Here is a 17,444-nt window from a genome sequence, read left to right on the forward strand (position 1 = left end):
GCCCATAATATATATGTTCTGCCTTTACAACCCAAAAGAATTAGAAATCTGAAAGATACCTGACATAAAACCTGCTTGGTCATTAATAGTCTCATTATAAAAACCATGCAAAAGAGATGTAACTGCATTTCTTTGTCATTACCTCCAAGAGAAGGTCAATCAGTGGAGTCTGCTTGCTGGCAGGGGTAAGGCAGAGGTTGTCTATGATTAAGACCCGCATGAAGTCAAAAACGAACTTTTTAGCCGGGTGATTGGTCAGGTACGTCTTGACGCCCACATTGCAGTACTCTGACTGGCTTCTGTTCATCCCTGTGTCTGCTGCAAAAGCTTTGAATTCTTCGGCTGGAGATCCAACTTCATCATCGAGATCAGTCACCTAATAAAGTCAAGTGGAAATATATGCTAGTCCTATTCGATTTTACTTGATATTTTTACCTCCATGTTTCCTAAAAACCAAATTGTAGCAGCAACAGTACCTTCCTTCAATATTTACCTCCTGCTAAGCTATTCAACACAACAGGCACTTTACTTCGCTTTACCTGAGCCCTCCTTGCAGGGTGGTAATTGGGCGCCGCGCATCATGATTACTCAACATGTTGTGCTTACTCTTCCTAATATTAAGCTACTGACTGGCCACTAATCATATAACTGCTTTGTGTTGAATTTTATCTCTGCTGTGGATAACTGCACTTGAAATAAATGAAGTAATAAAATGAGAATGACTAAATTTGCATATTTGAAACATACCTACTGAGAAGTCAAGCACCATAGAACTTCAGGTAAAGATCAGGCATAATGGTTATATCCAAGGGCTGATACATTTTTGCAGGTTGAAAAAAACCCAAATAAATAAATAAACAACAACAAAGCTAGTGCTAATTTTGAGCGAAGAGAAAAAGAAAGGACGAGAAGGTAGGTTACAAGATGCTGACAAGGAAAAAATATCAAGATATTACTAAAAGTCTGTTTTCACCAAAATTGTGGATTTTAAAATTATAACCAAGCTGCAGTGTTAAGGTCATGTGCTATTCTTGTCTTTCTCCTAAAAGTCCCCACAATTTTAGAAAAAGTATTTCACCTTTATACATGAAGAAAAATTAGCGTAAAGAAGGGACTTTATTCTAGGCTCTAGAATAAATGGTAGAGTGGAAGCATCATTAAATTCTGAAGTACTATGGAGGAAAAACTGTCTTTTGCATTTGTTTTAAAGGACAAAAGAAGTATACTATATATGATTATACTCTAATAACTTTCTATTCAGTTAGTGCAAAATATGAAAAATAACAATTGAACAAATACAGAAAGCTGAACAAAAGGGACAGGCACACATTTCATTTTTTATAAAGACATGCAATCCTGGAATTAATTTTTAAGGACTAAATCCAGGAGATGCTTAATTCCTGAGATGAATGAAGTGGAAATAAATTTGGTCTGACTAGAGTTCTGTAACCTAACTTCACATCCACATAGCTATCATCACATGTAACAAGAAAAGGATCAACAACTACTTGGAACAGGAAGTCACTAGCAGTAAATGAAAACAGGAAATGGAGTTCACTGCTATTTTAGGGGAACACAGAAGGCAGACACCAGATAATGATGCAAGAGGCGAAGCTGAAAGTTATGAAACTGTAACTTGGTCAGAAGCTTAAAAGACTGGCCAAAAAACAGTGTGTTAACCATTGGAGAAGATTCATCCCAGGTCTGATCTCCGCCCCCTTCCTACCATCTCTGAGTATGGGCGAATGTTGAAGGGGAAGACTGTGGCTGCCAGTGCGCACAGGAAGTCAGGGCTCATCCACATGGAGGCCAGGTCTGGGACGTTGTGATACAAGTATCTGAAGAATTGCATCAAGGTCACAGGATATTCTCGGAGCCAAGATCCCTCTTCTTCTGACTGCCAAGGCTGTCACGGGGACAAGAGAGGAAATAACACGTTAGAGACTGACACTGCTGAAAGTTACTACTCTTCTGAAACTGGATATACTGATGGTCCAGAACTCTCTTATAAACCACACACAGGCCAATAAATTGAGAAAAAAGCTAAAACAAAGTCAGTTCCCCTAGTGACTGACAGGAGTACTCACAGCTCAGTAACTGGAGTCAGTGGTTTTGATTATTCACCGTTATCAGCATGAGTATGGCTGTATGTGGCTGTATTACTGTCAGGGCTGCCCCATACTCCATTGTGCTGGAGAGTTAGGAGTAAGACAAAAATAGGGAAGTTGCTTCACCTTTCTGAGCCTCACATCGTCATATACAGAATGGTAAGAATAATGCTCTTAACCATTATGCAATTGTGATACTGTGATTTATAGTAAGAAATATATATTTAGTCTTTGTCCCACTCTAGGCACAGAGATTCTGAAACCTTTGGCGTTTCCTAAGTGATGAGTTGTAAATGTGTCTTTATGTTAATCATAACAAGCTCCTTTCAACCACACTTGAGTTTATGTTGATCAGGCGACTTCTGAAAGGTGTCTAAGGATGGAGGCTGGCCAGGGGAACTGAGCATGTTACTAGAAGGTTGGAATTCGACCTAACCTGCTCCCCCACAACCTCCAGGGAGAAAGGAAGGGCTGGAGGTTGAGTTCGATCACCAACAACCAACGATTTAATCAAATATGTCCATATAATGAAGCCGTCATAAAAATCAAAAGCAAGGGTTCAGAGAGCTTCTGGATTGGTGAATACCTGGAAGCACTGAGAGAGTGGCAGGACAGAGAGAGCACGGAAGCTCCGTGTCCCTTCCACACTGCCCTAGGCATCTCCTCCATCTGGCTGCTCAGGACTTACATCCTTTTATAATAAACTAGTATGTAGAATGTTTGCCTGAGTCACGGGAGCCCCCGAATTATAACTGGTGAGTCAGAAGCACAGGTAACAACCTACCCTGGACTTGTCAGTGGGGGGCAGGGGGCACTCTTCTGGACTGAGCTCTTAACCCTTGGGACCTGATGCTATGTCCAGGTAGACAGTGTCAGAAATGAACTGAATTGTGGAACACCTAGCTGGTGTGGCAAAGCCTCCCACATACTTGGTGACCAGAAGAATCAGAAGTAAAGTAGTGCTGTAGTAGAATACTGAGTAAAGGAGACACACAGGAGTTATTTTTCCTTTAAAAGCATTACAACAATGATGATGATGATGACGATAAAAAAGTAACAAAAAAGAATATATTTAAACAATGCTTATCTCCTGATACTTGCCCAAAGAGTGGTTTTTTTTAACTTAGATTTTTAGAATTGTTTATGAATAAAAACCAAAACCAGAATCCCAAAGCATTCTAAATTAATACATTTAATAGCAATGTTCTTTTCTTAGATGGCGTAAGAATAGTTTCGACTAAAATCAGAATTGTCAGATACTTGTAATCCTAAGGGCTGAGTTAATAATCCCTCTTACAATGTGATCCTAAGTTGTGTAAACAAATAAAGTTATAATTCAGAGTAGTTTTGTAAAATAGACAGGAACATACATTTTGCCATTACTCTTTCAATTCTTCAAATCTAAGTGAGAAACAATTAGAACAGAAAACACATAAACAAATACAAAATAAAAGCTGCACTGGTAACTTTTTAAATCTCTAAGTGAAAGTGATTTTAAAAGTTCAAATAACATTATTATCAAATGACATACACTACAATACGTATTCATTATACACATGTATACACTGAAATATATAGTTTATAGCACTAATGGTATCAGTTAACACTTAGGAAGCACTTACAGTATACCAGGCACTTTTGTTAAGTGCTTTGTGTATATACTAACTCCTAAATCCTCGCAACAGTCCTAAGAGATAAATTCTATTATCATCAGCATTTTATATGGAGGAAACTGAGGCACATGGAGTTTAGTATATATGAAGTACCAGAGTTAGGATCTGAACCAGCTCCTGAGTCCAGGGTCTTAACAATGGCACAGTCCATCCTTACATTAAAGGGAACAAAACAGAGAGGCTGACGTTTCAGGGACCATGTAGTAAATAGTTACGTTACCAAAGGACTTTCCTATTAAAAAAAAAAAAGTCCCACTGGGTACCAGTATCTCAGGAAACTCACTGAATTCAGCATGCTGCGGAGCATTCCCAGCAGTAAAAAAGCAGCTTCTGTACACACATTATGGATAGAAGAGACCACAGTTCCACTGGAGGCAGGAACTCCAAAGATAAATGTCCAAATGGAATCTAAATCAAACTGCAGAGGTGAAAGTGAATAAAGATTAGCCACTGTCCATTTTTTTTCAGTAGAGACCATCATAAATTCTAACAGTCTAAAATTTCTTTGAAATGAACTAGTTTTTTCCAAAGTGAGCCAAGCGCAAGAGACCTAGCACTCCTCTCTCCTATCTGTCTTTTAAAACTCATTTTTACATTTGTAAGAAAAAGCAAATATTGTGTATCATCCTATCTTAGGTATCTATGTTAAAAACATCATTTTCTACTTTTTTCTCTAAAGAAAGCAAACAAAAATAAAATACCTACTAATTAGCCAGGTGAAGTTAAAGAACTGATGATTTTAAGCAGGCTCTTTTCAAAAAGTATGTTGAACTTACTTTTTTTCCCCGCTCTCAGCAATGTTCTAATTCACTTTTAGACTACATACAGATTAAGATTTGACAAAGTAAAAATCATTTTGAGGAGATTTATTCATAGCAGTTTTATATAACACTTTATGACTATGGTGTCACACTTATTTTGAAAATTACATAACCAACTAAACTCTGCTAAGCATGAATCCGTATCTTGATTTAATGTAAGTGTACAGATTCAGTATTTTTATTTAAAAGGTTTTGTCAATTACTAGAGTTGATGTGAATAGTATTTTAGCATTTTTAAGGAAGTATAATTGAGTTTAAAACTGAATTTCTACGTCTTTGCAGTGTCATAAACATAAGCTAAATATAGATACCCACAACTGCCTTAGATTAGAAATCAGTTAAACTTTACTGTTTTCCTAACGTGGACACTGTCTATCATTAAGAACTTAAAAACATTTTTCTAGTCAGAACATCCACCAAGAATCCTTCCATACCCACCCAATTAATTTATGGTATGCACACTACTTCCTTCATTTTTAATTCCACAGAAATTAAATTATATTCCTATAAAATCACACTACTTGAAAGAATTCCTTAGATCACTGTTAAAATATCATCCAAAGTCTTCACACGTACATAATCACATAGAGTAACTATAAAAGAGAGAAAGACCACATCGGGACAAAGGACTTCTTTTTAGAAAATTTTTCTATGGTGTTTTCAGATTTTCCTGTCCCACATCAAGTTCCAAATGTGAGAAAGGGATGGTACCAGCTGGTTTCACTGTGAAGAACCCATTACCCTATGGTGACTTTTTGGCAAATGTAATGACACTTACACCCTACTAGATAATTCCTACCTGGCAACCCTGCTTACATCGGCTGCTGATGACAGGCACACTGACCTGCAGGTTCTCAGGCAGCTCACTAACTGGCTGCTGAAGAAACAATGCCATGAGGAGAAAATAGAGGGCAGGGACATTAGTGTGTTTAGGAAGGAATGACTGAAGAACCGGAAAGCCAGGAAAATGACAAGCATCCCGGTTAATCTCCCTGACCGTCGATCTCCCACCAGCACTCCTGCCCACGTTGAATCCTAAGAGGAAACACAACAATAAGGACACAGTTAGTAATCGATCACCAGACAACATTAACACAGAAAGGAGTCATTCAGTGTACGTGATATTTCCAGAACATTCACTTCAATACAGGCAATTAACTACTCAAACTGCTGAATTAATCTTTCAGTCAAAAGTTTTACTTAGTTGGGGCAGTCAGCTACAAGAGGTAATATAAACTCTACTCATTAAAAGAATGACCTCAAAAGAGCTCTAACATTTCCCTAAGAAGGATGTAAAACTCAAAACACAGCCAGAATTTGGGATGCTACAAAAATGTACCTTAAAAAATATGATTGCCGTAACATAGTTAATACACTTCCTTTGTCCTGAAAATCGTGATAAACTAATTGACGTTAAATGACCTACGACTTTAGAGACAAGACCATGAATAAAAAAAAATCTTTTCTCTCAGCATGATCTGCAATTCTGTTGGAGAGTCATGTGGCAGTGGGACAGCAAATCCGAGCCCACTGGGACTGTGGGTACATGTGGACACCCAAGGTCTGTCCCAGAACCACAGCTCTACCAGAAGATGATCACTGCTTACTGATGTGGCTTGTGGCACAGATGTTCTAGCAGTCCTGTTTCCCCTGTTACATAACTAATTTCGGGATACAACTCATTCAGTTCTTTTGCCACCCCAAACCTAGTACAGTGTTCAGCACAGAATGAATGTTGCCCAGAGTCTCAACGGAAAACTTTTGTGAAGAGCAACCAAGAGATGAATGATTGATTTTACTCTGAAGCAATTTATTTCAAATGAATAGTCACAGTTTTTTCCAATTTCTTTTTTCCAAGATGAAGTAACAAGTATATACTTGCTACTACTTAAAATAATTATAGAGAAATTTGTATCTAGGTGACTTTTTAAATAGTTCATCCTAACCAACTGCTCAGTGTGACACAAATTCATCTTCTGAAGTATGTTCGTCTAATTAACAACGAATTGTACGGTTACCAACCTCTTTCATATATCATTTCATTTCTTAAACACAATGAACACGTGAGTTAGAAACTGGTATTATCCTTTTCATAACATGGAAAATATGTGATTTGTTCAAAGTCATAAAGTTAATGAGTGGTGGCACTAGGACTTTTATCTCTATTTCAGAGCCCATAACGTTATACTGCCTCCCTTGGCCTTCTTAATGACACTATCACATTTCTAAGAAACTGGCTCCATTAGGACACTGGGTGATTTTTTGTAGTAAATTCTAAATGAAATCATGAATATAAAAAAGTGTGAGCCTTAAGAAATCAAAGAACCAGTGGTATTTTATACATTAAATAAGAAAACAAATTCTGATTAAACTGTAGGTCCTAAATAAAAACCAATGCTAGCATTCATTCCTTCCCAAATTCTCATACGCTGTCTTCCCTCATAAATAATCTTACGGAATATCTAGTATGCTATTAGCAATTAAGCACTGATTTAGATTCAAGTTACAGCTATATGGAAGGTATTTTTATAAAGAAAAATTTGACAAAAACTAATAAATGTGACAAAAACATTAAAAAACATTAGGTTGTTCATCAGATCAAAGAGAAATAGAATCAAATGAGATGACATATAGCTGTAGACATGTATCTGTATAAATACCTATGTCTATACATATCAGATAGATATTCAGGGAAATTACATTAAATTGAATCCAATCTAAGTTAAACTCAAATACTTAGATTTCTCTCTTAGAACCAGAGCAGTACACGCAATTGACAAGCAGGTACCAATGAAGGACAGATAAATTCTGAGACATGAAGCCAGGTGCGTCAGATGTTAAAAGCACCTTTTCCGATATTACTGAAGTGATTAAAGGACAGGACTGTCAGTCAGAAGACAGATACTCAGACATATTCCTATTTGATGCAGGAACCTTACGCATTTAACAGTCTTACTTTTCTAATTAGAGAAATTAATCCTTAAATTTATATTTATTAGATTTATTTCCTTTAAAATATAACTTTTATACCAGAAAATATATACCTGTGTCTGGAATCCTGAAGGCAAATGAGATGACATTTGTTAAAGAATTCTGCAAACCACAATGTGCTAGTTAGGTGAAACAGGTATTACTGTGGCCTTCAAGAAGCAGCAGTGCTGTCACCTAGCATTTAAAATTCACATCATACAGAACTCACACTGAATTGTGCCTTTCATCGTCTATTCTCTTAATAGCTATTATTAAGGTCAATAAGCTAAATTTCTTGCTACCAAACTCTTCATAATAATAACATTTGTAAGGCTATATCTTTCCCACAGAATCAAAGCAAAATAGTGATCTATTTTCTAGATCATGAAAGTATCTTTAATGATGATTTAAAATGCATATTTTAAAGTAGACAATTTCCTTGAGAGAAATCATTTCACATACAGCCTCTTCAGACATTTTTCACATATGAAATAACATAATCCTATGATGTAAGCTCTATCTTCCTACCATTTGCTCTAATATTTGATTGAGTAGCACAGGTTGACCCAGGTATTGATACTTTCACTTTTTTTTCTTTTAAAACAAATTACATATTAAATTCTTATCCCTAATTTTCCCATCTAACCAGGGTAAATAGTTATTCTTAATGCTTATTGTAAAATACAATTATATATGATTTTTAAAATATAATGTTACAAAGACAAATATACTTTTTAAATATTTTAAGAATTGAATGACTGTAATCAAAAAAATTATCTTAAATACATATTTTCCAAAATAAGATCATTAATTTGAACAAAAATGTTCCAGTCCAAATGAATCTAACATAGGAAACTGTAATTTTCTAGTATTACTTAAATGCTCAGTTATGTTGAGAACAGCGTAGAGCTAGTGAGCAGAGAATAAGGAACTTTGGCTGAAACTTTGATAAACTTAAAATACTTAAGTGGCAATATAACATAACTGTTAAAAGCATGGGCTTTGGATGAGTGACTAGATTCAAATTTTGACACTTCCCAGCTGACAAGTGACAGGACCCATATGCCTTCACTTTCTTATCTGTAAAATGGATATGACAGTATTTATACCTCATAGAGTTATTGTGAAAATAAATTATTGTGAAAATGAAAAGTGCTTGTAACTGGCACAGAATAAACACTCAAAATATTGATTATTATTATTAATTCAATTCTGATAATTTATATTTACTCACAGATCAGAAAGGGAACTATACATCAAAAAGAAATCACAAAAAATTTACTTGAGTTTTTACATTTTAATATCTTGTCTCTGACTTCAGTTTGATTTGCAATTTAAAAAGCCAAATTTAAAATTTTTAATGCTTGTTATTCTATCATTAGTTAAAATTCATGACTCTTAATGGTTATAAGATAAACTGGAGACTATAAGCTTACATAAGATTTAAAAACAAAACAACACTATAGAATCCATACCTAATACAGTTCCGATCTTATTGGTTAAGACAGAATCTGTCTGTTCCAGCCACCCTCCACCACTGAGTCCTTCTTTAAACTTGATGAGAATAGACTGATTACTCAGCAGGACGACAAGAATCCTCATGGCTGCTGTAACTGTGGTGGAATGCAAGTGTTCTTCCATAAACATCATAATCCAGTCAAAACCCAATGTCTTGACTAGCTCTTCACAAGCTCTATTGAAAGACAGATGGGTTAAGCAATACAAAACAAAACATTAATTTCAAGGATTAGGATCTCAAATTAAAAAGAAAAAAAAAGGCTAGCTTTTGCTCCTGAGATACTATAAATTTCAGGGTTTAAAAAAAATCTAAAAGTCAGTGGAAATCTTTCTTCTGTCTACTATGAATTAACTAGTAATGGCAACTATTAGCATTAACTCTAAAGATTTTACTTACTGCAAATTAATGCTTGTCTTTTCTTTAGATGTGTAAACCAGTTTTAGTAAGATATCTAGAAGTCTGTTCCTCAAAAGTATAAGATTAGCAGACACAAGACCTCCAAACTCTTCTTCAGTTCCTACAATGAAAATAAACAAATTAAATTGCCCTGAAATGTAAACTAGGGTGAATTATCCAACCCTGTTTGAGAAATGTCACTGAAACATATCTTTCAGGAAACGTTTTCTCTAGGAGTACTTTCCACTAAAGTAAATGAGAAAAGGGGTTCATTCAACACTTCTCTTTGAAATCTTGAAATTTGCCCATTTACTTTCGATATTACTGAAGCAAATGATAATAAAGGCTGTGAATCCTTTTTTCATATTAACATTCCCTTCCTCTGCCAATGGGAAAGCAATCAAACGAGATCACAGGAGCAAAACAACAATGCAAATCCTTAATTTCCACTTTCTTTTCGAAGGACATAGTTAAATTTTACAGATTTAAAAATGAAAAGAGGAAGCATAAACTATTCAATAATTACAATAATATAAAAGGAAAGTTAGAATTAAATAGCATAGATGGGAGGAAAAAGCACACAAATGCACAAGAGAACTTGGGAAAGAGAGAAAGACAGAAAGCGGATGGTACTGGAGGCACCCGGACTGGGATCAAAGGCACAGTGTTCCAGGCCCAGCTCTGCCACTGACAAGCTATGGTTAATAAGTCACAATCCACATGCTTTCTTTCTCTATTCTAGAACTGAAGCTCAGGCTAAAATTTAATTACCACGGTTACTTGTTTGGGCGAGAGACTATTTTTACCTTTAAATGTTACCTTTTAAAATGCTAATTCAGTGCTTCAAGCTCACCCAGGGGAACTCAAGACTCCCCCACCTCCTAACAGGCACAGGCTGGTCATTCACAAAGCACACTGTGCAACCTAAATTGACATGCGAATTATTTCCTTTCAATAAAATGACAATCCACACAGAAATTAAGATTCCCCTTAGTTTTGATGCCTAGTCTTTTCACTGTCAGTTATGCTTCCCATAATTTTCAAATATAGTTTAAAACAACGAACTCTGAAAGGAATTTCCAGGTTACCTTCTTCCCACTCAAACTGGTGCTTTACTCCACACTGCATTGCCCTTTCATGCTACTTATTTTATTTTGCATTAATTATATCACTGTTCAGCATTATTCAAACCATTTTTCTTCGTTGTAGGTGTAGCTTGAATACTATATGAACTACTTGACAGAAAAAACTATGGTTTTAATTTTTTGGGAACACCATGCTATACTGAATACAGTCCAGTCCATACAATTAGACAATAAAATGTCATACACCCCACAAGACCAGCAGTGTGCTTCTGATTTTCTCTATTCTTTCAAATGGCAATGAATTGATGAGAATACTCGTCTAACCAACTTGGCAGATCAAGAGAAAATTTTGCTAATTTATACTTTCCTACTATTGTGCTCCTGTCAAAAAGTTTTTTACAACACTAGTTGTAGTTACTGAATTCAATGGCCAGTAAGATATACAGGGACTAGAGAAATATTTTTCCTGTATCTTTTTTTGAACTTGAAATAAATATGTTATATATTTGCAAAGACTTTAATAGTACTTTCACTTTCTAATTCCTATTTACTTGGCTTATATTACTTCGGTACTTAGGAATAATCTTTGCATATGGCAGAATGACGTAGTGGTTAAAAGCTTAGAAAGTGGGTTGGACCAGCTGAGTTCAGTTGCAGTGGTGTGCTCTCAGGTAAGTTTCTCTTACTTAATCCTTCTGGGCTTCAGTTTCCTTACTTGTGTAAAATTGTGGAAACAGAACCTATTTTGTAGGGTTGTTTTAAGACTATATGGAGCACTTTAACAGTGCCTGGCAAATATTCAGCACTAAATAAGTGCTATCCATTGATTTGATCTTTATGCTTCTCATCCACTGCTAATTTGTGTCACCAAAGAAGTATTAACATTGTTCCAAATGAGTAGAAAGTTAAGTGGTCACCGGCCTTATGTTCTGCTCTATGATTTGCAAGGAGTCAGCCTCTCGAATTTCTCAGTTTCTCCTTCGAAAAACATAATTACACCACTTTCTCTTTTTATTCATGAAGCACCACAGAGGCCGTGCTCTGAATGACAGAGCCAACATAGAAGAGGACTCCTGGACAGGTAGGGTTGTTAGAGTTTTAAAGGAAATCATTTCTGGGACATGATTTTGGAGTAATGTAACAGGCTAATAATGTAAATTATGCTGAACCAATATAAAATACTGTGAATTTAATTATAGGTTAATCTAAAATGTCTTTTCAATGCTTTCCAAGCAAATCTCCTATTCTAGAATACATGACAGGAAAAATATATTAGAACAGTGGGAAAAATAAGCTCCAAAGGAAACTTAAAAAAAAAAAAAAGTGGTTGTCATGGGCCTAGGAACCACAACTTAAGAAATTATTTTTATTCTACATTTACATAAAATGATTCTAGTAAAATGTTCTTTCCCTCAATGACTACTAAATATTTAACAGGGAACTGAAAATAATAGTAACATAGATACAATTCGTTTAAGCAAGAATCCGTGTTTCTCAAGGATGTATATAAATTTTAAAATGTCAAATAATGCTCAGAAATTACACTGAAAGAGTTACTATTTAAAGGAACATTGGCTATAAATCCTCTAAAATTAGGAAATTTTTTTTATAGTATTTTAAAAAAATTTATTTATATATTTATTTATTTTTTTTTTAAATGGAGGTACTGGGGATTGAGCTCAGGACCTCATGCATGCTAGGCATGCACTCTACCACTGAGCTATCCACCCCCCTCCCCCTGCCAACATTTCATTTCTAAAGTAAATCCACACCCTATTAAACGTGTAGGTAATTCTGTATTTCTGCATATTGTAGAAGTTTGGTCTAAGACAAATGCATCTGCAAAAGACCTAAAAAAGTAATGTTAAGGAGAAAAGTAATATAATAGTATCACATATAATTCAGGTCTAATTTGTGCCAGAAGAAAACAGGGCATGGTAATTAGGTTCCAAACTCCAGAATTGACTCACCAGTGTCAGGCTTCTCTTCATGGTTTATTTCCATAACTACAAATTTCTCACAAACTGCAAAGGTTGGTAAAGTAGAAGAAATAAACTGGCCAAACCTTTAAATACAAGAAAACAGAGGTTACAGATTATATTTTTTCTCTCCAAAATAAACAGCAAGATACTAAGAAAAAGAAAACAAAGAAATGAAAACCAAAATAGTATTACTAATTTTAACTACTCTTATACAGATCTTACATGGCTGTATTTCATTTGCTTCCCCTAGAACTGTTGCAATTAACATTATACATGCCCTAATGTTTTAAAATACATATGGGGAAAAATATACCTCATCAAAAGTATGAGTCCTTGAATGCACTAATCCAAATGATTTCGAAAACCACATAGCAGGATCCAAATCAAAGTGTCCTAACATTATCTATATGCATCCACTGTAGCCTAGTAGTTGAGGGTGTGGGTTTTGGAAACACAGGTAAGGCTGAAATCCTAGCTGTATCAGTTTTTAACCATGTTACCTGGGGCAAGTAGCTTAACCCCTCAGGACTTTTAATTTCTTAGTTTGTAATATAAAGAATAAAAATATAGAGAATAAAAAACTTTGATAGGTTTCAGTGATAATTTTAGCAAAGTGATCATTATAGTACCAGCATAAGAGCTAAATAAATATTGTCAATAATAATGATAATCTCCAAAATACATTTTAAACTCCAGTTTTAAATCTGTCACCAAGTTAAAAAAATGCTTTCAAGGTTAAGGGGGAGGGTATAGCTCAAGTGATAGAGCACGTGCTTAGCATGCATAAGGTCCCGGGTTCAATCCCCAGTGCCTCTACTAAAAAAAATAAATAAATAAGCCTAATGACCACCCCCTAAGGTGGGGAGGGAATGCCTTCAAGGTGACTGAATACAAAAGTGAGTACCTTACATGTTACAACAATGAGAGATTAGTTTGCTGTGAGTATTGCATTCATCAGGTGTGATTTCACCTGTGACACCTGAGCGATTACACGAACAGTAATGATTAAGTCCAGTTTAAGCAATTCTCTACTTGGAAAACACCTTGGTTAGTTTTTTCCCTTCCATTTTCAGTTAAGATGAGGATCATCATGTGACTATTGGAACAGTTCTACAGACACTCCATGAATATGCCTTAAGCCACATTTCACATTGGCAGCAAAATAATAGCCACATCATATAACAGGTTTGAATGTACAACAATAAAACATCACCCTTAGTTTGGGGGATAGAGAACAAATATAAAAGACACGGCAGGCTCCCTATGGGCGTGCAAGTGTGTGTACACATGCTTCTGCACACACACCTGAGAAGTAGCAAGGCTTGGGGAAAAGGGCCGGGGACCAAGAATTCCTATACTGCACACTTTTATGTCTAGGACAACCAGTCTCATTGGGCTAATTCTAACATCTTTTCTCACCCCAATTCTATTATTCACTAGTGACAACAATTGGCTTTGCAAGATACATGCATATTTTCCATGCCTTTTAAATATCTTGACTAGTATCAACTTTACAGATGTTATGCAGGCATAGGAACCAATTATATTCATCTCAATCATCTTAACCTTAATGGTACTTTCAGTTAACAGACAGAAAAACGTGTAAGTTTTTACTACCTGAGCAGATCGTTGCTGCTGGGAAAACCCTGCAGTAAGAAGCTCAGCACATTACTAATGGCAGCGATGGTAGGCTGGGATAAAGACATATCTCGAAGAGTCAGTAGCAACTTTGGGATTAGCTGGAATTCCCTCATTAACTTGGCGTTCTTTGAAGCTTCACTGTAAGAGAAAGAAGATTTTATCTACTGTACTAGCATCTCTTCTGTAAGCGAACAACTATTTAGGTATTAACTAATACCTGGACTCTGTGAGCAGCTCAATAAAGTGTTCAAATAAGGAAAGATGAAGTTCATACGGTGCATGGAGCCAGACCTATAATCAAAATAAAGAACAGTATAGTTAAGGTTAAAAAACTACCCCAAATTCCAATCCAACAAACACAAACACAGTGCACAGAACTTATTCCACTTACATAATTAAATGAATGTAACCACTTTATTAGTTTTTACTTGTTGTAGCCCTCTAAAACTGCTTGGATATAGGACTGCTGGTTCTACTCATAAAGGGATAATCGCTATGGAAATTACCCTCCTGGAGTAACCAACTAGAAAGGCAAGATCTATAGAAAATTCCCCTGGAATCAATGACTAATTACAATTACTGAATACAATATACTGAATAGAATGAATACTGAATGCTATATGCTGAATACAAAAACCGAATGGCAGGAATCTCCTGTGTGTCCGAAACTGGAAATAACCATTGCAAAGTAGTACAACAAACAATTCCTAGAACTCACAGGCGCTGAGAATAGTTTGCACTCCCACCAACCAGTGTAGAGACTTCATAATATGTGGGAAAGTTGGGTAGAGGTCTCAAAAGTAATACCTTCGTAGTGGGTCTAAATAACCACTAGACTAAAAATTTTAAAAGTCCACCCTACAAGGCTTAAAAGCATGTCTCAAAAGTGTCAATGTAACTGCAATGGCAGAGAAAAGCTTAACATTCTTTAAAAGAATAAAATAAAATTTGGCACTCAGCAATGTGAAATTTAGTATCTAATCAAAAATTAACCAAGTATGCAAAAAAAAAAAAAAAAAAAAAGGAAAAACACGAGCCGTAAGTAGGAGGAAAAAAACAACCATTATTAACAGGCCCAGAAATGACAGATGATAGAATTACTGAGACCTTAAAAAAAAGCTACTAAATATGCTCCATATGCTAAAGAATGTAACAAAAATATGAACATGATGAGAAAAATAACAGAAATAACCAAGATCCAAAATGAACTTCTACAGGTAAGAAGTAAAATATCCAAAATGAAAAGCATACTGGATGGGACTAACAGAAGGTTAGATGCTGCAGAGAAAAATTCAGGAAACTTAAAGACATAACAATAGAAACTATTCAAAATGAAGCATGAGAAAAAAATACTAAAAAAAGATATTGCTAGATAGAGCATTAGTGACTTGTGGGACAAATCAAACAATATGTTTAACTGGAGTCCAAAAAAGGTGTGCGTGTGAGGTGAGTGCCTAGGTGGGGGAGGGGGAGGGGAACAATTGAAGAAATAACAACTACAAATTTTCCCACTTGATGAAAATGACAAACTCACAGACCTAAAAAGGTCAACAAAGCCCAGGCAGAAGCAACATTCAGGCAACGGAGAGACTGACATCTTCAAAGGATGAAAAGAATAAAAACCATCAACTTGAACTCTATTCTGTGCAAAAATATCTTTCAAAAAAGAAGGGAAAATACTTTTTCAGATGGGAGTATTTATCGCCAAGAGACCTGCACTATAAGAAATGTTAGAGCAAGTTCTGCAGGCAGACACACTACTCATCACAGGATGGAAATCTGGCTCTACACAAAGGAATAAAAAAGCCCATAAACAGTGGTATGTGGGCAAATATAAAATAATTTTAATGCCTTTCAAAGATAATAGACTATCTAAAACAAAAATAATACAAAGTATTGTGGGGATTATAAACACACACAGTAAAACGTATGACAACAGTAGCACACAGGACAGGAGGAGAAATGGAAGGACACGGTTACAAGGGTTTTTACACTATCGGTAAAGTGGAATCATGTACCTGAGGACAGACTGAATTGTTTCACATGTATATTGCAATTTCTAGAACAACCACTAAAAAAGAAAATGCTTGGGTGCTATTACAGTTATTTGACTTACATTTGTCAAATGGCTGTTCTAAAAATAGGGTAAATTAAATATTTATTGACTGTTATAGTCCGGGGTTACTAGGAATGCTATCTGAAGCCATAAAGTGAGCAGGGTATGATAGAGTGAAGCCAAACTTTGCAAAGCAACTAAACTTCCAATGTTTGTATACTAAATTTTAGTCAGAAATCTGAAACTAAAGGTAACGTATCAATTACCAGATGAAAACGAAGCTTGGCTTATTAAGTAGATCTCCTTGGTACTCTCATAATAATTAGCGCATACATTTATCTCTGTGCTTTCACAAGTTTTTATTGTCTATTTGCTCCACTCTTCTAATGGACCAAATGCCTTGAGGCATTGACTCAACTCTCCTTTATTTTCATACCCTTAGCACCTAATCCAGTGCTTGGCTCAAATCTATTCATTAATTATTTTCTAAAAGAATGAGAGGTTTGTTTGTTAGAACTTTGACTATCAAGCTGAGAAATGTGTACTTTATTGTGCAGAAAAATCACTGGAAGTTTTTGAATAAGGGATACAATTACATCTTAGAAAGAATGAGGTCAAAAAACACACAGGATAGGAAAGGGAGAAAGAAGTGACTGGTATCTTAATAAGTTAGGAGAACTGATTAGGGCTTGGGTTAGGATGTAGCAGGAGGAACAGAAAACACAGACTACATGAAATGTGGAAGCAGAATCTACAGACTTAATATGGACTGTATCAACAGTGCAGAAGGAGGAAGCTGATTTTTCAGTTTCAAGCCTCAGTGAATGGGGGAATGGTGGTATTATTAATAGAAACAGAAGTTAAAAGGAAGAACTAATTTGGGGAAGGATCTTAAGTTCGGTTTAGGTGTTGCTGGGACATAAAAATGGAAATGCTGAGGAAGAAGTTAGAAGTCAGTCTGGAATTCGAATGTCAAGATAAAAATTCAGATTTGCGAGTCGCCTCTGTAGAGATGAGGCTATGGGCCTGGGTGAGAACCTAAAGGAAAGAAGACAACAAAGGAAAAGATAAAGAAGTGAAGATGGACACTTTTATAAAGTAATGAAAATTCCACAATCAGAAAATTATAGGAAAAGCAGTGAGAAAGATATAAGAACGAGGGGAGTGATGCCCAAAAGCTAACAAAGAACTAA

At 35.6% G+C, this 17,444-nt stretch overlaps 1 protein-coding gene across 7 annotated transcripts in view; it reads right to left on the reverse strand.

Annotated features, from left to right (window-relative positions):
• The window catches only part of WDFY3 (WD repeat and FYVE domain containing 3), a 242,829-nt gene that overhangs the window by 65,447 nt on the left and 159,938 nt on the right, over positions 1 to 17,444 (reverse strand). For 6 of the 7 annotated variants that reach the window (XM_074346631.1, XM_074346601.1, XM_074346645.1 and 3 more), the window contains 9 exons: positions 14,413 to 14,486; positions 14,172 to 14,333; positions 12,543 to 12,637; positions 9,488 to 9,608; positions 9,048 to 9,265; positions 5,402 to 5,637; positions 4,065 to 4,199; positions 1,727 to 1,906; positions 143 to 376 (listed from right to left, as the gene is read on the reverse strand). In XM_074346631.1, coding sequence (XP_074202732.1) covers positions 143 to 376; positions 1,727 to 1,906; positions 4,065 to 4,199; positions 5,402 to 5,637; positions 9,048 to 9,265; positions 9,488 to 9,608; positions 12,543 to 12,637; positions 14,172 to 14,333; positions 14,413 to 14,486 — 1,455 coding nt within the window. The remainder of the gene's footprint in view (positions 1 to 142; positions 377 to 1,726; positions 1,907 to 4,064; positions 4,200 to 5,401; positions 5,638 to 9,047; positions 9,266 to 9,487; positions 9,609 to 12,542; positions 12,638 to 14,171; positions 14,334 to 14,412; positions 14,487 to 17,444) is intronic. The other variant, XM_074346617.1, reaches the window with a different exon arrangement.

This window comes from Camelus bactrianus, chromosome 2 (genome assembly GCF_048773025.1).
Source record: "Camelus bactrianus isolate YW-2024 breed Bactrian camel chromosome 2, ASM4877302v1, whole genome shotgun sequence".
Classification (NCBI taxonomy): domain Eukaryota; kingdom Metazoa; phylum Chordata; class Mammalia; order Artiodactyla; family Camelidae; genus Camelus; species Camelus bactrianus.